Source organism: Neophocaena asiaeorientalis, unplaced genomic scaffold, assembly GCF_003031525.2.
Source record: "Neophocaena asiaeorientalis asiaeorientalis breed wild unplaced genomic scaffold, Neophocaena_asiaeorientalis_V1.1 scaffold106, whole genome shotgun sequence".
NCBI classification, from domain to species: domain Eukaryota; kingdom Metazoa; phylum Chordata; class Mammalia; order Artiodactyla; family Phocoenidae; genus Neophocaena; species Neophocaena asiaeorientalis.
This window is the reverse complement of record NW_020172597.1, coordinates 2092297-2115834: the sequence shown is the minus strand read 5'-3', so window position 1 is coordinate 2115834 and position 23538 is coordinate 2092297. Positions and strand designations below refer to the sequence as shown.

The 23538-nt window shown below is 47.0% G+C and overlaps 1 protein-coding gene across 1 annotated transcript in view; it reads left to right on the top strand.

The window, feature by feature from the left end:
- The window catches only part of LOC112395502 (ephrin type-A receptor 10-like), a 35058-nt gene that overhangs the window by 4257 nt on the left and 7263 nt on the right, over nucleotides 1–23538 (top strand). Inside the window, 4 exon segments of the mRNA XM_024738740.1 lie at nucleotides 13358–13491; nucleotides 15898–16069; nucleotides 19995–20103; nucleotides 21770–21879. Coding sequence (XP_024594508.1) covers nucleotides 13358–13491; nucleotides 15898–16069; nucleotides 19995–20103; nucleotides 21770–21879 — 525 coding nt within the window.

Genomic DNA, 23538 nt, shown 5'->3' with positions numbered 1-23538 from the left:
CGCACCCCGCGCGCCCGCCCGTCCAGCCCACCGCGAGCATCCCCACAGCCCGCAGCCACCCCGGATAAACTGCGATCGCTGGTCTTAAACAAAAATCCCCGACCCTGGCGACCCCCCATCGAGGTCAGCCCCCTTCCCGAAGGCCACGGAGGAGAGATTGAGGATACAGGTGACTCTGTGCCTCTGGGCCAGAGAGGTTATGAGTGTTAGTGATTCTGCGGGAGCCAGTGCGTGCTCCTTTTCCTGACCTCGCGGAAAGTCTATGCCCCACATCCAACTCTGCAGTTGCCTTGCCTCTCGTTTCCCGGCAAAAGGGGTGGAAGGTTCCTCAATCTTTTGCCCTCCCTTCTCGGAAATTTCAGTGGGAACCAGAATCATACCTCCTTCTTTCCTGTCTTAGAAAGAGGGACCCTGTGTGTATCCCTCTGACTTCGTCCCTCGGCCTCTGCAAGGGTTTTGCTGCATTGTCACCCTCTTTCATAGTCCTGGAAAAGAGCAAGGAAGCACGGAGGGTCAGACTGTCAGGGGCGATAGAATTCACTGGTCAACACATAAGTCACATTTCGGAGTCTGGAATTGAGATGAATAAATGAAGACCTACAATCCTTTTATACTACATCTTCCTCATTCTTGACATTTACTTTTGATTTGTCTCACTCAGCTTCAAGTAATCCTTCAAGTATCCTTTGCAAGAAAGATAAGTGAGTGAGTGGTATGGTCTTTTCATATCTGAGAAGATATGTTCCGTTTGTGACTCTGCTTCCCCGTCTGATGGCAGTCGTATTGCAGAATAGTCTGAGGCCAGGGTAATCATTGTTTTGTAGGTGACTTGAATATGAATGTGTACACACATGGATGTTTGTATAATTCTTAGGCTACTGGTGAAAATAAACTTTAACCAATATTGACCTCTTTTCATTGAGTTTGGCTAGAACACAGTAAAACTTTGGATCTGCATACCTTTTTTTATTCCTGGAAAATTTTTTTTTCAGTTTTTATTTCCAGTTATTACTTTGACTAGAACTTCTGATAACTCTGATTTCTCTCTTAAGACTCTTTCTAAACCTTGAGTTGTACGTCCATTTTCTGATTCTCAAATCTTGTCGCTTCCTTTATCATTTTCAGCCCTTAATCCATTTCCTCTGCCTTTTGGGAGAGATTTCCCAACTTGCCTGATTTTCTGGAACAACAGTTTGTTGTTTTTTTTTTACTATCTCTATTATGATTTAACATTTGCTATTGCATTTATATTTTTAAAATTTCAGAATAGAAAAAGAAAATGAGCACCCATAATCCTATTATCCAGAGATATACAACTACTAATATCTTGGAGTATATCCTTCCACATTTTTTTCTATTTCTATATCCATACCTAGAACTATCTACTATAAAACCCCTTTTGTATAATATACGTAACACAAATTTTTATCTGGTATTTCCTGATAATAATCCTGTTTTGATATAGATGGATTTAAAAATCATGTTAAGGAAATACTCTTCTGTTTCCATTTTGTTAATAAAAATACTTTCACTGATTGAGTGCTGCTCTGTGTTTGGCACTGTGCAATATGATTTTCTACATTAATTCATTTAAATCGAATGATAATCATCTTTCAGATGGTGAAACTGAAGTCTGAGACGCCAAGTGAATTATCCAAAGTCAGCCAGCTAGTAGTCGAGACCCATCTTTGAACTCAGGTCTGTCTAATACCAAAGCCCTGCTTTTAGCCCCTTGGCCGTATAATGCTTTCACTTTTTACTGAACTTTTCAGAAAAATCAGCAATGGATGTTAATTTTACAAAATGCTTCTTGAGCATCTTTCAAGATGACCACGATTTTTTGTCTTTGACCTTTCGATACGATGAATTCTATTAATGGATTTTTTCAGTGTGAGTTCTTTTTGCCTTCCTAGATTATACCCTACTGCCGATGACTGTATTATTCTTTTAATATTTGCTGAATTAATTTGCTTATATTTTAATATTTTTTCCATCTACCTTTATAAGAGAGAGTAGTTTTTTTTTTTTTAATTTATTTATTTATGGCCGTGTTGGGTCTTCGTTTCTGTGCGAGGGCTTTCTCTAGTTGTGGCAAGCGGGGGCCACTCCTCACAGCGGTGCGCGGGCCCCTCACTATCGCGGCCTCTCCCGTTGCGGAGCACAGGCTCCAGATGCGCAGGCTCAGCGGCCATGGCTCACGGGCCCGGCGGCTCCGCGGCATGCGGGATCCCCCCAGACCAGGTCTCGAACCCGTGTCCCCTGCACCGGCAGGCAGACTCTCAACCACTGCGCCACCAGGGAAGCCCCCGAGAGTGGTTTTTTTTTAAATTATTGTGTTCTTTGTCAAGTTTTAGCATTTTGGGCTGGCTTTGAAAAAGGCATCAGGAATAATCTCGTCTTTTTCTCTGTTCTGGGACAGTTTAAATAGCATAATTATCATTCTTTGAAGGCATGCAAAACTGCCTGGGAAACTGTACCTTGCTGATGTTCTCAATCTTTTCTATAACTTCTTCTTGAATCAGTTTTGTTAATCTGTACTTTCATAGAAAATCTTTTGATTATCTTTTTCTAATTTATTAGCCCAGAAACGCTTATTTAAAAACTTTCCATAGTATCTGGAGTTAACTCTACTTTCTCTTTCTTCATATTGTGTCCTGTGATGTCTTTTTTAGAATTATTCTGGTTAGAAGTTTATTTTATTGGTTATGACAAATAACCAGCTCTTGAACTTATCAATTCCACTGCTCTTTACTTTTGTCACTTATTTTATGATTTTATCTTTATTACTACCATCCTTCTGATTTCCTGAAGTCTTTTTCTAGGTGAGTTCAGTGCTTAGTTGTTTTTTTTAAAAATATTTATTTATGTATTTGCCTGTGCCAGGTCTTAGTTGCAGCACATGGGATCTTTGTTGCTGCAGGCAGGATCTTCATTGCAGCATGCAGACTTAGTTGCAGTACGCTGGATATTTAGTTGTGGCGTGCATGTGGGATCTAGTTCCCTGACCAGGGATCGAACCCTGCATTGGGAGCACGGAGTCTTAACTGCTGGACCACCAGTGAAGTCCCAGTGCTTAGTTTTTATATTATAGTTTTAATATTTTAAGCCTATGAAATTTCCTCTAAGAATAGCTTTGGTCACATCCAGTATGTTTTTATACATAATATATCACATTGTTCATGTTGTCATTTTCTTTGTAGATATAATTCACATACCATAAAATTTCACTTACCTTTTAAAGTGTACAATTCAGTCATTTTTCCTAGCAGCTATCACAAACTCTCTAATTCCAGAACATTTTCATCATCCCCCAAAGAAACCCATTAACAGTCACTTCCCATTCCTCCCACCCCCTCCAGCCCCTAATAACTACTAATCTACTCTCTGTTTCTATGGATTTGCCTATTCTGGGCATTTTATATACATGGAATTATACAGTATGTGGACTTTTACGTCTGTCTTTTTTCACTTAGCATAATGTTTTCACGGTTTGTCCATGTTGTAATATGTATCAGTATGCCATTCCTTTTATGGCTGACTAATGTTCCATTGTATGGATACACCACAATTTTGTGTATTCATTCATCAGTTTATGGACTTTGGACTGTTTCTGCTTTTTGGCTATTAGAGTAATGGTGCTATGAACATTCATGTACAAGTTTTTGTGGAAACAGGTTTTCAGTCCTCTTGGGTATATACTTAGGAGTGGAATTGCTAGGTCATATGATGTCATAGACTGAATTGTCTCTCCCAGGTTCATATGTTGAAGCCTTAACCCCCAGTGTGACTGTATTTGGAGATAGGGCCTTTAAGGAAATAATTAAGGTTAATGAGATCATAAGGGCGAGGCCCTAATCCCAAGGACTAGTGTCCTTACGAGAAGAGGAACAGACACCAGAGCTCATTTGCTCTCTTTGTGCATACACAGAGGAAAAGACAGGTGAGGACACAGCAAGAAGGTGGCTGTCTGCAAGTCAGGAAGAGAGCCCTCACTAGAATACAAACATGAATCTGCAAAGCATCGTCTGGGATTTCTAGCCTTTAGAACTGTGAGAAAATACATTTTTGTTGTTTAAGCCACCCAGTCTACAGTATCTTGTTATGGCAGCCTGAGCTGACCAATACATATGGAAACTTTTTTATCTTTTTGAGGAGCTGCTGAACTTTTTGAGGAATTGCCAGACTATCTTCCAAAGCAACTCTACCTTTTTACATTCCCACCAGCAAATGTACAAGGCTTCCAGTTTCTCCACCTCCTCACCAACACTTGTTTGTCTTGCTGATTTTAGCCATCCTAGTGGATATGAAATGGTATCTCACTGCAGTTTCACTTTACATTTCCATAATGACTAATGTGTTGAACCTCTTTTCATGTGCTGGGTTTTCTTTTTGTCATTGAGTTATAAGAGGTTTTTTGTCTAATCTGTATATTCTGTATACCTTTGTATTACTTTCCTAGGGCTGCTAAAACAAAGTACCCAAAATTAGATGGCTTAAAACAAAGGAAATTTCTTGTTCTTCACTTCTGGAAGCTAGAAGTTTGAAATCAAGGTGTCAGCTGGGCCATGCTTTCTCTGCTCTAGCCTCTGGTGTTTGCTGGCAGTCCTTGGCCTTCTGTGGTTTGTAGATGCATCACTCCAGTCACATGGCCCTCTTTTGCCTGTGTGTCTCCACATCATCTTCTCTCTATGAGAGTCCCTCTCTGTGTCTAAATTTCCCCCCATTCAGAAGAACACCAGTCACATTGGATTAGGGCCCACCCAGATGACTTCATGTTGACTTGATTACCTCTGTGAAGACCATATTTCCAAGTAAAGTCATATTCTAGAGGTACTGGGGGTTAGGACCTCAAAATATCTTTTTGGAGGGACACAGTTCAACACATAATGACCATTATGATACATGGTTTGCTAATATTTTCTCCTACTCTGTGGGTTGCCACTCACTTTTTTTTCCAAAGGAGATGTAATTGACATATAACGTGATATTAATTTCAGGTATACAACTTAATGATTTGATATTTGTATATATTGTAAAATGATCACAATAAGTCTAGATCATCCACAGCCACACATAGTTATAAGAACTCTTAAGATCTACTCTCTTAGCAATTGTTTTTTTTTTTTGGCCACACTGCATGGTTTGCAGGATCTTAGTTCCCTGACCAGGGATTGAACCTGGGTCTTTGGCAGTGAATATGTGGAGTCCTAACCACTGGACCGTCAGGGAAGTCCCAGCAATTTTCAAATATACAATATAGTATTATTAGCTATAGTCACCATGCTGTACATTACATCTCCAGGACTTATTTATTTTATAACAGGAAGTTTATGCCTTTTGACCACCTTCACCCATTTTTTTTTTCTTTCCTTTTTGCGGCACGTGGGCCTCTCACTGCTGTGGCCTCTCCCGTTGCGGAGCACAGGCTCCGGACGCGCAGGCTCAGCGGCCATGGCTCACGGGCCCAGCCGCTCCGCGGCATGTGGGATCTTCCCGGACCGGGGCACGAACCTGTGTCCCCTGCATTGGCAGGCGGACTCTCAGCCACTGAGCCACCAGGGAACCCCATGACTCTTTTTGAATTATGGTTTTCTCAGGGTATATGCCCCGTAGTGGTATTGCTGGGTCATATGGTAGTTCTATTTTTAGTTTTGTTTTTTTTTTTAATTAATTAATTAATTTTTGGCTGTGTTGGGTCTTCGTTTCTGTACGAGGGCTTTCTCCAGTTGCGGCAGGCGGAGGCCACTCTTCATCGCGGTGCGCAGACCTCTCATTATCGCGGCCTCTCTTGTTGCGGAGCACAGGCTCCAGACGCGCAGGCTCAGTAGTTGTGGCTCACAGGCCTAGTTGTTCCACGGCATGTGGGATCTTCCCAGAGCAGGGCTCGAACCCGTGTCCCCTGCATTGGCAGGCAGATTCTCAACCACTGCACCACCAGGGAAGCCCTATTTTTAGTTTTTTAAGAAACCTCCATACTGTTCTCCACAGTGGCTGTATCAATTTACATTCCCACCAACAGTGCAAGAGTGTTCCCTTTTCTCCACACCCTCTCCACCATTTATTGTTTCTAGATTTTTTGATGATGGCCATTCTGACTGGTGTGAGGTGATCCCTCATTGTAGTTTTGAGTTGCATTTCTCTAATGATTAACCTTCACCCATTTTGCCCACCTCTCACCTCCACCTATGGCAGCCACCTGTCTTTCACTTTCTTAGTAGTGTCCTTTGAAGCTCAGAGTTTTAAATTTTGATCAAGTCCAGTTTATTTTTCTTTAGTTGCTTGTGTTTTTGGTTTCATATCTAAGAAACCATTGCCTAAATCAAGGTCATGAAGACTTACACCTGTGTTTTCTTCTAGTATTGTAGTTTCGACTAAAATTATTTAATTTTATGTCACCTGCATTGGCAGGCGGATTCTTAACCATTGCGCCACCAGGGAAGTCCCCAATGTTTACTTTTTAAAGTAACTATTGTGGTTTTCTTTGAGGGCTAAGGTATGGTAAACATTTTAACTATTCTGTGGCTACCTTGAAGCAATGCGTATTATTTTTATACTGCAGTGTTCTCTCTCTCCCCCTCCATCTCCATATATATTAAGTACTATATTATTTAATTCTTCTGTTTCCTTCTTATTGTCTACTTGATGTTCCAAGGACTAAGAGGTTTAACTCTCCCGTTCTGCTTGTAATTTTGTTAAATTCCTTATATTTGTAATGACTTTTAAATATTTTGATTTTGCTAATGCATTTTTAGTTTCCCTACACGCCTTTCTCACTTTCTCCACTTTTATCTCATCTCATCCTGTTTCTTTTTCTTCTCCATCTGTTTTCTCTTCGTGGCCTTCTGCTCCTATTTCAGAAGGCTGTGTTTTCTTTCATCTTCTTCAAGATGCCAAACAGCCTCCTTACTTGTTCTTCTAACTGTCATATTAATCGTTCTTAAAGATCTGCTCCTCCTGAGTCTTCATTTTTTAAAAATATTTATTTATTTATTTTTGGCTGCTTTGGGTCTTCGTTGCTGTGTGTGGGCTTTCTCTAGTATGGCAAGCGGGGGCTAGTCTTCATTGCGGTGCGCGGGCTTCTCATTGCGGTGGCTTCTCTTTGCTGCGGAGCATGGGATCTAGGTGTGCGGGCTTCAGTAGTTGTGGCGTGCAAGCTCAGTAGTTGTGGCTCGCGGGCTCTAGAGCGCAGGCTCAGTAGTTGGGGCGCACGGGCTTAGTTGCTCCGTGGCATGTGGGATCTTCCCGGACCAGGGCTCGAACCTGTGTCCCCTGCATTGGCAGGCAGATTCTTAACCACTGCACCACCAGGGAAGTCCCCTCCTGAGTCTTTAGAGTAATACTTTTTTTTGCTTATTCAGAAATATTTTTTCATATGCCCAATTTCTTAGTGTTTTCTGTTTACTTGTTCTCGAACAAGGAACTAGCTGATGTTTGCCAAAAAACCCAAAAACCAAAACAAGATATATGAATTGTCCTTTTTACGGGTTTGTGAGGCTTTCAGCTGCAAGTAACAATACGTCTCAGTGCAAATGACATTTGACTGAAATGACTTATTAGCTTACCTAAGAAGAGGGGAATTAGAGCTTGGTTAATTCAGCAGCTCAACAGTGTCCTCAAGGACCCAGGTTCTTTCTTTCACTCCACTCTGCCATCCTTATAACATAGGCTGGCTCCCTTATGGTGGCAAGTTGGATGCAGCTGCTCCAGACATCATCATATCCTTACCATCCAGGGCAGAAAAAGAACTGTTTCTTCCTTGTTGGTATCTTTTTTTATTTTAAGTTGTGACTCTATTCCTTTATTTCTTTTTTCTTAATAGATCTTTATTGGAGTATAATTGCTTCACAATACTGCGTTAGTTTCTGTTGCACAGCGAAGTGAATCAGCCATACGCATACACGTGTCCCCGTATCCCGTCCCTCTTGAGCCTCCCTCCCATTCTCCCTATCCCACCCCTCTAGGTCATCGCAAAGTACCGAGCCCATCTCCTTTGTGCTATGCTGATGCTTCCCACCAGCCAGCTATTTTACATTCGGTAGTGTATATATGTCGATGCTACTCTCATTTTGCCCCAGCTTCACTCTCCCACCCCATGTCCTCAGTTGCAGGGCAGGAATAAAGATGTAGACATAGAAAATGTTGGTATCTTTTTAAAAGCCAGAAACCTTTCCCATAATCCCTCCTCCCCTTAGGTGACTTCTCCTTTTGTTGGCCAGAACTGGATTATGGACCCAACCCTAACCCAATTATTGGCAAAGGGAATGAGTGCACACAGATGTTTTAGAACAATCAGAATTAACCTGAGTCATCTCAGGGCAGACAGTAGACCCTGAATCAAAAACTGGGCTCAGTCAGCGGGGAAGGGGGACATGGCCGTTGGATAGGTTTCCAGTAGTGTCTGCTGTACTCACAGCCCCACTTTGGTGCTGACTGATCTCATTACCAATCTACAGTGGGAGCGCAGGTGCTTGGGCTCAGTTTTTAGCTCCATTGTCAGGATTTATCAGGCTTTCATCTAATATAGCTCTGCGGGGCTGAAATTCAACCTTCTTCTCCCTCTATATCCTGGCCATCTGATAACTTTCAACAAATGTAGTTTTTAAAAATGACATTCCTGGCTCTTTCCTATCTCTGCCCTCCATCTGTATCTACAAGGGATCGTGCCCCTTCCTAGAAGATCGTGAAGTCATGATCTTTCCTCCCAGTAACCTGGTGGTACCTTATTCTGGCATGATTACACTTTTGTTTGTTTCTTTTTGTTTGCTACTGTCTGTCCCCCCCAACATTATCTAGACTAGGTTCTCAAATCTGTACACTGGAATCATTGAGAAGCTTTTAAAAAAGATGCTAATGCCTGAGTCCCACCCCACAGAAATTATGATTTAATTGCTTTGGGTTTATGACCTGGGCATCAATACTTTTTTTAACTGTGGTAAAAAACATGTAACATGAAATTTACCAAATTAACCATTTTTAAGTGTACAGTACAGTAGTGTTACCTATATGCAATTATTGTACAACAGACCTCTAGAACTTTTCCAACTTGCAAAATGCAAACTCTATACCCTTTGAACAACAACTCCTCTTTCGCCTTCCCCCCAGACCCTGGCAACCACCATTCTACTTTCTAAGAGTTCGATTACTTTAGATACTTCATAGAAGTGGAGTCATGCAGAATCTGTCTTTTCGCGACTGGCTTATTTCACTCAGCATAATGTCCTCAAAGTTCATCCATGTTGTTGCATGTGATGGGATTTCATTTTTTAGGCTGAATAGTATTCCATTGTATGTCTACATCACATTATTTTTCCCCCAGCTTTATTGAGATATAATTGAATTACACCTTTATGTAAGTCTAAGGTGTACAATGTGATGATTTGGTGTATGTGTGTACTCTGAAATGATTGCCATGGGAAGGTTAGTTAACGCATCTATCACCTCACATAAGTATGTCTTATGAGTCTGGTGAAAACATTCAAGATCTCTCTTAGCAGTTTTCAACTACACCATGCCATACATTAGATCCCCAGATGTAATTCATCTTATAATTGGAAGTTCGTACCTTTGACCAGCATCTCCCCCTTTCCCCCACCCCCTAGCTCTTGTCAAAAACCAATCTACTCTCTGTTTCTATGAGTTTGGCATTTTTATTTTTTTAAATTATATATGTATTTATGGCTGCATTGGGTCTTCTTTGCTGCGCACGGGCTTTCTCTAGTTGTGGCGAGTGGAGGCTACTCTTCGTTGTGGTACGTGGGCTTCTGATTGCGGTGGCTTCTCTTGTTGTGGAGCACGGGCTCTAGGTGCTCGGCTGCAGTAGTTGTGGCATGCGGGCTTCAGTAGTTGTGGCTCGCGGGCTCTAGAGCGCAGGCTCAGTAGTTGTGGTGCACGGGCTTAGTTGCTCCGCGGCATGTGGGATCTTCCCGGACCAGGGCTCGAACCCGCGTCCCCTGCATTGACAGGTGGATTCTTAACCACTGCATCACCAGGGAAGTCCCGAGTTTGGCATTTTTGGATTCTACATATAAGTGAGATCATGCAGTATTTGTCTCTCTTTGTCTTATTTCACTTAGTATAATGCCCTCAAGATTCATCTGTGGTTTTGCTAATGGCAGGATATCTATTTTTTAATCACTGAATAACATATCATTAAATATATACGTATATAATTTTCTTGTCTTTATCCGTTCATCTGTCAACAGACACTTATGTTGTTTCCATATCTTGGCTATTGTGAATAATGCTGCAGTGAACATGGAAGTGCAGAAATTTCTTCAAAATTGTGATTTCATTTCCTTGGGCTATATACTCAGAAGAGGGGTTGCTACATCACATGGTAGTTCTATTTTTATTTTATTGTATTTTTTATCAAATTTTAAATTGAAGTATAGTTGATTTACAATGTTGTGTTAATTTCTGCTGTACAAAGTGGTTCAGTTATACGCATATATACATTTAAAATATTTTTTCCATTATAGTTTATCATAAGATACTGAATATAGTTCTCTGTGCTATTCAGTAGGACCTTGTTTTTTATCCATTCTATGTATAAAAGCTTACATCTGCTAAACCCAACCTCCCACTCCACCCCTCCTCTAGCCCCCTCCCCCTTGGCAACCACCAGTCTGTTCTCTATGTCTTTGATTCTGTTTCTTTTTCATAGATAGGTTCATTTGTGTTATATTTTAGATTCCACATATTAAGTGATATCATATGGTATTTGTCTTCTCTTTCTGACTTCACTTAGTATGATAATCTCTAGTTGCATCCTATTTTTATTTTTTTAAGGAACCTCCATACTGTTTTCCATAGTGGCTGTACCAATTTACATTCCCACCAACAGTGCACAGGGTTCCAATTTCTCCAGAGCCTCGTCAACACTTGTTATTTTCTGTTTTTTGTTTTGTCTGCTGTTGTTTGTTTGTTTGTTTTTGATCCTAACAAGTATGAGGTGATATCTCATTGTGGTTTTGCCTTCCATTTCCCTGATGATTAGTGATATTGAGTATCTTCTCATGTGCTTATTGCCCATTTGCACATCTTCTTTGGAGAAATGTTTATTCAAGTCCTCTGCCCATTGGGTTATTTGTGGGTTTTTTTTGTTATTGTTGAGTTGTAGGAGTTCTTTTTATATCCTGGATATTAACCCTTTATCAGATATGTGGTTAGTAAATATATTCCCCCATTCCATAGGTTGCTTTTTCACTCTGTTGATTGTTTCCTTTACTGTACAGATGTTTTTAGTTTGATGTAGTGCCATTTGTCTATTTTCGCTTTTGTTGCCTGTGTTTTGGTGTCATATTCAAGAAATCATTGCCAAATCCAATATCATGAAGCTTTTCCTCTATATTTTCTTCTAGGAGTTTTATAGTTTCAGGTCTTACATTTAGGCCTGTAATTCATTTTGAGTTAATTTTTGTATGTGGTGAAGGTAAGGGCCCAAATTCATTCTTTTGCATGTGGATATTCAAGTTCCCCAGCACTGGGGACTTCCCTGGTGGTCCAGTGGTTAAGACTCTGCGCTTCCAATGCAGGGGGCATGGGTTCAATCCCTGGTTGGGGAACTAAGAGCCACATGCTGCACAGCATGGCCAAAAAACAAAACAAAACAAAAATCAAATTCTCCAGCATCATTTGTTGAAGATACTTTCCTTTTCCCATTGTGTGGCCCTGACATCCTTGTAGAGGAGCATTTGACCATATATGTGAGGGTTTACTTTTGGGCTGTCTGTTCTGTTCCGTTGGTCTATAGTTCTGTTTTTATGCCAAGTACCATACTGTTTTGTTTACTGTAGGTTTGTAACATTTTGAAGTAAAAAAGTGTGAGGCTTCCATGTTTACTTTTCTTTCTCAAGATCATTTTGACTGTTCATGGTCCTTTGAGATTCCATATGGATTTTAGAATTTTTTTTCTATTTTTGCAAAAAATGCTATTGGGATTTTGATAGGAATTGCACTGAATTTTTTTAGGTCACTTTCGGTAGTACGGACATTTTGACAGTATTAAATCTACACTCCATAAATATGGGTGTCTTTTTTTTCTTTTAACACAGATTTTATTTATTTATTTATTTATGGCTGTGTTGGGTCTTAGCTGTGGCACATGGGAAATTTTGTTGCAGTACACGGGCTTTTCATTGTGGTGTGCAGGCTTCTCTCTAGTTGTGGCACATGGGCTTCTCTCTAGCTGTGACGTGCAGACCCTGTAGTCGTGGCACGTGGGCTCCAGAGCATGTGGGCTCTGTAGTTGTGGCATGTGGGCTCAGTGGTTGCGGCGCACAGGTTTAGTTGCCCCGCGGCATTTGTGATCTTATTTCTCCGAACAGGGATCGAACCCACGTCCCCTGCATTGGAAGGAAGATTCTTAACCACTGGACCACCAGGGAAGTCCCAATAAATATGGATGTCTTTCTGTCTATTTGTGTCTTCTTCAGTTTCTTTCAGCAGTGTCTTGTAGTTTTCAGTGTGCAAGTCTTTTGCTTTTCTGTTAATTCCTAAATATTTTATCTTTTTTGATGCTATGGTAAGTGGGATTGTTTACTTAATTTCTGTTTCATATTGTTCATTGTTAGTGTGTAGAAATGCAAATGATTTTGTGATTTGATTTTGTATCCAGCAACTTTGCTATATTTGTTTATTTGTTCTAACAGTGTTTTCTGTGGAATCTGTGGGGTTTTCTACATATAAGATTATGTCATCCATGGAGAGAGATCATTTTACTTCCTCCTTTCCAATCTGGATGCCTTTTATTTCTTTTTCTTGCCTAATTGATCTGTCTAGGACTCCCAGTCCTGTGTTGAATAGAAGTGACAAGAGTGGGCATCCTTGTCTTGTTCCTGATCTTCAAGGGAAAACTTTCAGTTTTTCACCATTGAGTATGATGTTAGCTGTGGGCTTTTCATATATGGCCTTTATTATGTTGAGGTAGTTTCCTTCTATCCCTAGTTTGTTGAGTATATTACCTCTTGCCCAGACTATTAGAATAGTTAAGTAGCTTGTCTTCCTGCCTTCTGTGCTCCCTAATGTCTCCAAACCGCAGAGAGTATAGAAAGAGCCTGGGGGATTAGAACCAGCCACCATGAGGGAAGCTGGAGTATAGGGTGTGGGCAAGCAGCACGTGGCCTGATGCTTTCCCCCGAGGAGCCAGGGAAGCAGAGAGCTGTGGGGTGAGAGGGGCCTCCCTTCCCTCTAGTCCCTCAAGCCCCGTGCCTCAGGAGCATCCTGTCCCCCACAGACCCTTTGGTCATGCTTCTGTGGCTCCAGTAGCCCCGCCCCTAATCCCCTCTTGTCCAGACTTTCCAGCCCCTGTCCCTGCCCCACAGTCAGATCTGGGTCCAGAACCTTGCATTACTTTCAGCACCATGGGAGGAGGATGAGATCCGCAGGGACCGAGTGGAGCCCCAGAGTGTGTCCCTGTCGTGGCGGGAGCCCATCCCCGCTGGAGCCCCAGGGGCCAACGGCACGGAGTATGAGATCAGATACTATGAGAAGGTGAGTCGGGGTCTGGGAGGGACCTGGGGCTGCATTCCTGGCTGTGATCTGCCCCCCTCACCCGCTGGCTTCCTTCTCTTCATAAGCACCTCCCAGCAGAAGTCCTTCTTTCTTTCTTTCTAAACATTTCCACAGGCCCCCTCAGGGGCCTCCCCAGCCGGGGTTTCTTCCTGTCCTCTCCTCACCATGGACCCCACTGCTCTCCCTCTTTCCCCACGTCTCCGTTCATCACTGGTCATCATGTCCATTTTCACCACTTCTGCCTAGTGTGTACAGTTGACAAGAAGCCTTCTCTGGGGGCTGATCCAGATTTTGTGTGGCGGAATCACGTACATACAATTTGCAATCCTTTTAAGAAAAAGAATGCAGAAATACATTGTTTCAAATTTTACAGAAAGGTACCACGGTGGGAGCACACTAGGTCATGGGACCCCCGTGTTGGGAAACGTTTAGCAGCCAGCTCTGCAGAACGATGAACGTGTGAGATATTGTAATTTTGCTGACGTGAGGGATGTGTAACCCATCATTTACAAATAAGAATAGAAAATATACAGCGATCCTTATTGTAAACTCCATATCGCCAGTTGGTTCTCATAGGATACTTCTTGCTGATTTTTGCTGACCTCTTGTATCTGTTGTCAGCTGTGGTTGCAGCTCAACCATGGTTTGACAAGTGGAGTTACATCCGGGTCCACTGTCTCTTTTCCGCATAAGTTAATAAACTTATGAATTTAAATTCAAACTGTTTGAATTTGACATGTAATCTGCCGTTAAACTGTTTCTCACCTTGGTGCCAATTGTATTCATTAAAGCGAAACCTTGCTTTCAACTTAGCACTACATGTGTCAGGACTTCACTCCCTCCTCGGTGACTCCAGGGAGTTCTTTGCTGAATCAGTCAAGGTTTTTGAATTCGAGAAGTCTGGAGAGCTGTGAGTTGAGAGAGAGAGATGGAGACAGAGAGAGAAACAGAGTTGGGGGCTTTCAGCATAGAGATAGTAGCTGAAGCCAAGGGAGCAGAAGGGATGACCAAGGGAGTGGGGCATGAATGAGAAGAGAAGTCAGGGCAGAGCTCTGGGGATCCCTGATGTCTAGGAGACCGCAGCGAAGATCACTGGGAAGGAGCTAGGCACGCAGCAGTTGCTTAGAAAGGGCTCATTGAACTGACACTTGGGGATCACAGCATAGCTACAGTCCCAGCACTGAGCTGGGTAGTTGCTTCCAGGCCCTTAGGAAGTTTGAAGTTGCTGGGAACAAAAACCCTTGAAAAGAGGAGCCAGTACCAAAGGGGCTGTGTTTGAAAGCCTTCAGGAATGTCTCATGGAGCCCGATGACCAGAAGTGTGGCTGGTGTCACGAGCTCCTCACGCCGACTTCTCTCTGTGCACCAGCTCCACCTCCTCTGCAGGGGCCTTGCTCCTAGCGCCTGGCAGCTGCCGAGGCTGGCAGCCTTGCCCCTTTCCTCCTCCCCGCCCTGAGCCTGTCCCGTCTCATAGGTCATGCAGTCATTGCCCTGTCTTTCGGTGGTTTGTTCAAATGCCCGGAAGGGAGATTCTGATTGGCCCAGCTTGGGTCAGAGTCTTCCCTGATTCCTGAATACCACGGCCCTAGAGCTGGGGCCACAGGTATAGGGGAGGTGCACCTCTGGGGGCTGTGAGTGTGGCAGGGGCTCTAATAAGGGCGTGTGGGCGGAGACAAAATAATGGTGGCATGTCCAGCAGGTGCCATTATCAGATGTGTTGGGGGCAGGACGATGTAGAGCACAGAGCACGGGACCTGAAGGAATCGAGAAGGTGTCACCCCAACCCTTCTTTGATGTGAGCCTCACCTGTTAAAGGAGATAGGAACGCTGCTGTGAGGACTGTAGGAAGTTGGCTCCTATAGGGTCTAGCCCAGCAGCGGGCAGTGAGTGGACCGTTGCTGGGGGCCGTGGGAGAGCCTCTCTACCCCTCTGAGCCCGATTCCTTATCTGTGAATCCATGCCTTGCAGGACATTGTGAAAGTCCGATGCCAAGGGGAAGGAAAAGCTGTGTGATCTGACAAGGGCCGAGCAGGTGTCAGGCCCTTGTCTTCTTCTTTCCTCTGAGGGGTCAGGTGCAGCTCACCCTCTGGACTGCCAGGCCCTGATGCCCTTCATTCTAGCATCCCTTTGAAGGCCAGCATCTTCTCTAAAGTTTCTCTTACTTGGAGATGGGGCTGTTCTCAGCTACAAGTACCACCGAGTATGGGTGGGAGCTCGTGGTGGAGAAAGGGGCTGGCGATCCTATGGAAGAAAGCTGTGGGATCTCCCCAAGACAAGTGGAGTTATTCCACCAGCCCAGGTTCCTCCCTACTCCTTCCCCCCGACATTCTCCCAGGAGCGTGGGGCCAGCCCTGGGTCTGGGCCTCACTTCTCGGTCCCTCCCCAGGGTCAGAGTGAGCAGACTTACTCCACGGTGAAGACAGGGGAGCCTGCGGTCACCGTCACCAACCTCAAGCCGGCTACCCGCTACGTCTTTCAGATCCGGGCGGCTTCCCCGGGGCCCTCCTGGGAGACCCAGAGCTTCAACCCCAGCATTGAAGTGCAGACCCTGGGGGAGGGTAAGTGATGTGTCACGTGAAGAGAAAACCCAGCCCGGGGCTGGAGCAGGGAGGCAAATTGGGGCGGGGCGGGGGGTGGTGGTGTGTTATCGGTGCAGTTAAGGGAACCTGCAGAACAGTTCAGTCACAACCTAATTAATGGGTGAATTTGTTTGGACTTCCCTGGCGGTTCAGTGGTTAAGACTTTGCGATTCTACTGCAGCGGGCACGGTGGAACTGGTGGGAGAACTAAGATCCCACATGCTGCTTAGTGTGGCCAAAAAAAAAAGAAGCATGAATTTGGAACCCAACAACTAGTGGCTTACATTGGGTACCTGTCCTGGAGGAACTCACAGGGGAGGGGCCCATGAACAACTATAACCCGGGTCTCAGCTGGTGTCTCCCTGCCTCCCAGAACCTCCCATGTCTCGTGGGAACATCCTGTGCCCTCTCCAAGATTCTTCTCTTTTCTTGGGAGAAATTTTTGTCTCCTGGTCACTTCTTGCCCTTGACCGCTAAATTCTTGTTCCCATCCTGCTGCTTTGTCACTGCCATGATAGACTCAAATGTGGGCCCCCGTCCCTCTTCCCACTAGGCCTTACAGTGTGAAGCAGAGGGGTGAGGCCCAGCTCACCCTCTGGACTGCCAGGCCCTGACATCTATCACCCTAGCATCCAATCCTCCCTGAGGGTTGGGGCACATGAAGGGAGTTGCACCTGCAGCGGTAAACAGAGCAAAACGCCGGGAGAAGTGGTTAGGATTCGGCGCGTTCATTGCCAGGGCCTGGGTTCAATCCCTGGTCAGGGAACTAAGACCTCATGAGCTGCGTAGTGTGGCCCAAAACAAACAGAAGAACACCAGGAGAATTGTACACTTTCAATGGGTGAATTGTACGGTATGAGAATAATTTCTCAATAACGCTCTTATCAAAACAAAAGCTGAACATCAGATATTCCCAATCCTAACGCAGCTCCAGCTCTTCGGCATGGTATGGTGCTACCCGCTCCTCCCTTGGCTTCCCTGCCCCGGTTCCTCTTCTCCCCACCCACCCCCAGTCCCCCCTCCTGATGCGTGCAGAGCATTTAGCGCTCTCTTTTGTTGTTCTCCTGCTGCTAACCCAGCCCTCAGGATCTCACCTCTATCTACCCGAGCAGCTCACGAAAGTATTTTCCCGGACAAAGGCAGTTCCCCCTAAGAGGCATCCTGGCACCAGCTGTCTAGATAATAATTCTTTCCAACCTGCTACATGAGTCTAATCCAAGATAGGAAGAGTTCTGAGCCCAAAGGGAAGTGGAGATAAAATGTGGAGGGAGTTTGAGTTCTGGGAAAGGAAAACAGCACTTCTTGCTCGAACGCCTGTGTCTCTGCCAGACCTCGGCCAGGTGCTGGCAAGAGATTAGAGCTGTGTCTTGAAGGCTGGGGAACGTCTGAGTGTGTGGAGGTGGGCAGGGAAGGCATTTTGGATAGAGAAAGCCATCAGAACAAAGGCTCGTGGGTTTGGCTGGAGTGGGTGTGGCAGAGGGCGGGAGCTGGGAGCCGGTAGCTGAAGAGGACTGATGACTTCCCTTAATTTGGTGCTTCTTAGTTGGTAGATACACTGCTTAGCTTCCGGGCAGCCTCCTTTGCTGTGGCCCTGGCTGTGGGGAGTGGTTCCCCAATCTGCAGAGTACTTTTTCCAGTGAGCTGTGACCCCAAATCAGGATCACGAGGAAGGACCATGCTTCACCGCTGTATTAGTTACCCATTGCTGTGTAGCAAATTACCCCCAAAACTCAGCGGCCAAAAACAACAGATGTTTATTATGTCATGGTTTCCTTGGGTCAGGAATATGGGCAAGGCTTAGCTGGGTGCCACCTGTCTGAGGTCTCTCAAAGGCTGCAATCAAGGTGTCCTCTGGGGCTGCAGTCATCTCCAGGCTTACCTGGGGCGGAGTGGGGAGGGAGTGTCTGCCCCCCTGCTCGGGCTCCTGCTGGCTGTCTGCGGGAGGCAGGCACATGCCTCCTGGGCTTCTCCAAGGGCTATTTATAACCCAGCAACTAGATTCTTCCAGAGACTGTGAGAGAGAGAGAGAGAGAGAGAGAGAGAGAGAGAGAGAGAGCGCAAGAAGGCACCCGAGACAGAAGCCAGTCTCTTGTAACCTAATCATGGAGGTGACATCCCATCACTTTCGTTGTATTCTGTTCATGAGAAGCCAGTGACTGTGTTCCGCCCACACTCAAGGGGAAGGAACACCAGGAGGTGGCGAATCCGGGAGGGCCGTCTCAGGGGCTGCGGACCACAACCACTTTTAGCTCCATCCTCAGTTTCCGCGTCCACATGGATACTTCATTTCGAACAGTCCTTGGCAACTCCACCGCCTGCCGCCACCAGCTGGACCCTGGACCCAGTTCCCCGGCTCTGAAATCTGCTCTTTGACCCTGACCTTGTTGGCCTCTAACTCTTCCTTCCTCTTCTATCCCTCTTCCTCACTTGCTCTGTGACATCCTAATAGCACCTCTTGGGATCTGACCTCATCTCCCAGGCTCTCAGCCCCTCCCGTCCCCACAATCATCTCTCCCCAGTGCGCACAGATTCTCCCGGCAGAAACACGCCCCACCTCTGCCGGCCCTCATTCCCCGGACATCGTGCTGCACCTGCCCCTCTAGTCCCCAGGCTTGGCTGTCCTCCTCTGTCCCTCGCCAAGGCTGCCTGCAGAGTTGTATTTTTCTAATCTCAGTTTAGTCTTCAGGGCTGCGTAGCATTTTCCCCGTTCTTGACAGTTACCCCAAACTGTCACGTCTCTCAAACACCTCCCCTCTCTCCCCGCTCGCGAGCCAGCAGATCCCCTCACTCCTCTCCCCGTGGGCAGGAACTCTGTCTATCGCTTGAGCTCCCTGTTACCCTCGGGATATCCTGGCTCATACTCCTGGCCTAGCATTCAAGGACCTTCCGGTTCTGTCTCCTCCCCCAGCTCCCTTCACCCTCCTGCCCTCCAGCTTCATACCTTCATATCTTGCATCTGCATCTCTGCCTCCAGGCAGTCTGTTTTCCAGCCACATGGGATGACTTGCCGTTTTCCAGACCCAGCAGGTGCATCTAAGCATCATCAACAACCCTTTCAATCTTCCAGGTCCAGTGCAGATGACGCCTTTTCTGCAAACCTTCCTTGCTGGCTTTAGGAAGAAATTATCATGCCTCTGCTCAGCTCTGCTCATGTCTCTTTTTTTTTTCATTCTACAGTTAAGATTTTTCATTTCTGTCTCCCACACTGGTCGGTACACCCCTCCAGAGCTGGGATTTTGGCTCATCCATTGCTATCTCCCCAGAACTAGTGCCAGCCTGGCACACATGTTGGATGGATGGATGGATGGATGGATGGGGCTGAGAGCCTGGCTCTTCCCCTGGGGAAATAGTTCAAAGCAGAGGCTTTAGGAATCAGGTTCGAATCTTAGGTTCACGGTTTGTTAGCTGTGTGACCTTGGGCAAATTATACAACTTTTCTCAGTGTCAGTTTCCTCAGCTATAAAATGGAAACAGTAACACCTTACTGGCTTGGATCACTTAGTCTTGAATGGAGCAAGTGTGCATTAAATGTTAACTCATCATTATTGCTGGTGACAGTTCTGGATGGGGGCTGGGGAGCTTGGATGAGAGGCCATCCCCCTGCAGAGCTACCTTCATTGTGCATCAGAAAGGCAAAAAGGGAGTCCTGGGCCTGCCTGTCTGGATGCCTGCTCCTCTGTCTCAGAGCTGGGCTGCAGTGGAAGTGCCTTGCCCTGGGAAAAGAGGAAGCTCCACGTGCCACTGTGGCTGGTGGGGCTGCCTTGCTCCCTTGCCGCCGGGAGGCCGGGCCGAGTGCGGAGGTGCTGTGGGAATCCTGCTGTGGGGTGAGGACAGGAGTCTGTCCTTGGAGCTTCCCTGGGAGCCTGGTCCTCTGCCTCTCTCAACCTCATGGTTTCCCTCCCAGCTGCCTCGGGGTCCAAGGACCAGAGCCCCGCGGTCATCGTCACCATTGTGACCATCTCAGCCCTCCTCGTCCTGGGCTCTGTGATGAGCGTGCTGGCCATTTGGAGGAGGTAGGTGGCTGGTCCCGGCCTGGATGATGCCCGATGGGCCATGTCCCTGCGCACATTCACATGTGCTCACAGGCACCCATGTCTGTATCTGCATTTGCACCTGTGCGGATGTGCACGGGGGAGCACACCGCTGTGTAGATACAGGCGTGGCTGGTGTGGTCCTGGCCCTCCTCCCACCGTCCTGACCCCCTGCTCCTGCAGTCGGCAGCGTGGCAGCCAGCACGGCAGCTAGCTCAGCCGCTCTGGGATGAAGGGGATTTAGCTCCTTAACTCATTAAATGTCAGAAGGCATCGCTGAGGATGGGATCAAGCTCCAGCTGCTCCGGTGTGATTAGGAGCCTCCCGAGGCACCCTGCCCGAAAGGGATCTGGAGGCCCTTCAACACAGGCAAAAGGAAGAAAGGCAGAAATTGTGTGTGCGTGCGTGTGTGTGTGTGTGTGTGTGTGTGTGCGTGCGCGCACGCACCTGCGCCTGCGTGCAGGGAGAACAGGGAGGGGAACTCATAAACCAGAAACCCCCAACCCCCAGCAGAAGAAGCTGGCAGAGTGGGCAGAGAAAGGGCATGGGAGGAGGGGCAAAGATGTGGAGCTTGGGTCTGGCTCAGGGAAGATTCCGGCCCTTTGGCATGCAGCAGAAATCTCATGGCATATAGATCGCCCTTCTCCCCAGGGCCACAGTCTGCCACATGCAGAGGCACCCGGGTGGGTTCCAGGCTGGGGCTGAGGTCAGCAGACTGGAGGGGCTGGAAAGTCTGCATGTGACAGGCTGGAGTGGGGGGAGCACAGGAGAGGAATGGGCTGGCCCGGGAGCCACACATCAGCATCCTGAACCGCCTGCAGGCTGGAGGGACCGTGAGATTTCACTTGGCTCCGAGGGGACTGTTTGCTTGGTCTTGAATAAGGTGCTGAAAGTGACTGAGGAAGAGAGAGTCTGGGAGCCAGCTCTGCCCGGGGCCAGGGGAGTCAGGAAGGCAGGACAGGAGTGGAATCTCCTTCCTCACAGAGCTTAAAGGTCCTTATATGAGACCTGTTGGAAAAACGGGAATGGACAGGAGCTGAGAGCATCTTGTCCTGGCTGTGAGCTCAGGGTCTCTGGGAGGCAGAAGGAGGAAAGGGGAGAGAGGTGAGCAAGGAGGGCCTCTTCAGGCAGACTCTACAGAACAGGGGCAGCTGCCCAGCAGCTCCTCGGAGACAGATGCACCAGAGCGGGCAGAGTAAGCCAGGGGTGGATTTCAAAACCTGCTCAGAATCAAACAGCACCAAAATGAGGATCTGCCTGGTCTAGCGCTGATGTGCAGAGAGGCACTCATCTCCAGCATGTGTGTCCCAGCTTTGCAGACGGTAACACCTCCCTCAGCCGTCTCCTCCTCTCGCAATGCCTGCAGTATCCGCTCTGTGCGGTGGGCTCCTTACCTCCACTTTCCCTCCCCAGTCCATCTTGCGTCACCCAGTGGGAGCTTCTCATTTTCTCTGCCACCACTCCTCCAGCCACTCAGCCTTGCCCCCTTCATCCCTCGTTACCTCTCCCAGGTGTTCCCCTCATTCACGGAAGTCCTGTCCCTGTGCTGGATGACCTCAGTAGCGATTGGAGGACCTGCCCCACCCCTCGGCCTCTGGGTTCTTTGACTCCCTTGTTTCCACGGACCTTCTCTCCTGTTCCATCTCAGCTGCCCTCTCCCATCTCCTGACGTGGACCTGGCCATCACCCCGAACACTGACACCAGTTCTGCTTTTGCCCTGCAGACTCCCCGTCCTTGCAGCTTGCTCCCTCAGCCATGTCTGCTGCACCTGCCCTTTAACAGCAACTTTAACCCCTCAACTTCTCGCCCCCAAGTCTACACACCTGCCTATCTCTGCATCCATCCTCCCCCTCCCCCTCCTTTTGCTCTAGAGGAGGTGCCATTCTCCCGGCCAGGATCTTCTACCTGTGACCATACTTCCTACCATCTCAGGAGCCCATTACTATTGATAATGTCCACTTCTGCCCCACGATAGCTAACATTTATTTAGTGCTTAGTAAGCTCTTGGCACCAGTGTGATCAGGCACGGATGTCTTTATCCTGATTTTATTAAAGAGAAAACCCAGCCACCTGGTCCCACAGACAGAGAGTGGACCACCTAGGGAGCCGGTCGTCAGATTCCAGAGCCCATGCTGGCGACCGCCATCGTGACCACTCCAGACTACAGGACAGCCTCCTCTTTCCCACTGGTATCGAAACGTGGTCATCTCTCTCCAGTCTCCCCTAACCCCTCCTCCTAGAGCCTTCACGTGACTCACCCCCGCCCCCCATTTCCCTTCTGTTTCCCTCCAGTTTCTCTGGTGGTTCTTTCATGATCTCCTCCATGGCATCCTTCTCCTCTACCCAATTTTTAAATGGTGGGGATCCTCAGACTTGTTCCCTGTCCCACTTCTCAGGCTCCCTCCTCTCCCTGGGCAATACCCCCAGCTCCAGAACTTCTATCTCCAGAGCACACCTCTCTGCCCAACTCCAGACACACACATAGCTAACTCCCTGCTCATTGACTGTCCCTGCTTTTACCAGAGGCCCTGCAAACTCAAATGTCTAAATGAGAACTCCCAGTCTCAGTAACTGGTACACTCCACACCCTGCTGGGCAAGCTGGAACCTGAGTTGTTCCAACCTTCCCCCTCTCCCTTTCTGCCTTCCAGCTATCTCCAAGCCCTGTGGCCCTGTCACCTAAATGTGACTTGAGTTCTCTTACTTTTCTCCGAGTCCATGGTCACCACATAGCCTGAGCCACTGCCATCTCCTGCGGGGACACAGCAGCAGCTGGGGTGATCTTCCTAAAATGCAATTGAACCTTGGCTCAAAACCCCCCAGGGGGTTCTGGGGCCTCTCCTCTGCCCCCAGAATAAAACCAAAGTCTTTATCTGGGCCTGCAAGGCCCTGCCTCAGGGGGCCCCAGATGCCAGCCTGTGGCTTTGTTGATCATGATGCAGTCCTCTGGTCCATGGCTGCCTCTGTCTCAGGAAGCCATCCTTGACGGCCCCGGCCACGTCAGATCCATCTGTTAGGTGTTCCCCACGGCGCACCACCCTTCTTTGCTTGGACCTGTGAGTGGGCTTCTGGTTCCTTCTCAATGTTTGTTTTCTTGACTAGACACAAGGTCTGCCTGTTTTGTTCAGCTGTAGGCAGGGGAGCAGCTTGGGCTTGAAGTCAGGGCATGGATTTGGGTGCCTCTGGAATTGCAAGAATACACTGTGTCTCAAAGTGAAAATAACTAGGAATGCGGAGGCGGGTGAGAGGTTAGGTCTGGGGCTAGGATTTTATGTGTGATGTGGGGAGAAGCTTTCAGACCAGCAGGACAAGAAGGCCCCTCCCCTGGGGCACAGACCTTATCCTTTTGGAGGAACAGAGAGGTGCCGCCCTGGGTGCTGGTGAGATGGGAAGGGCTGGGACAGCCTGGCTCAAAGG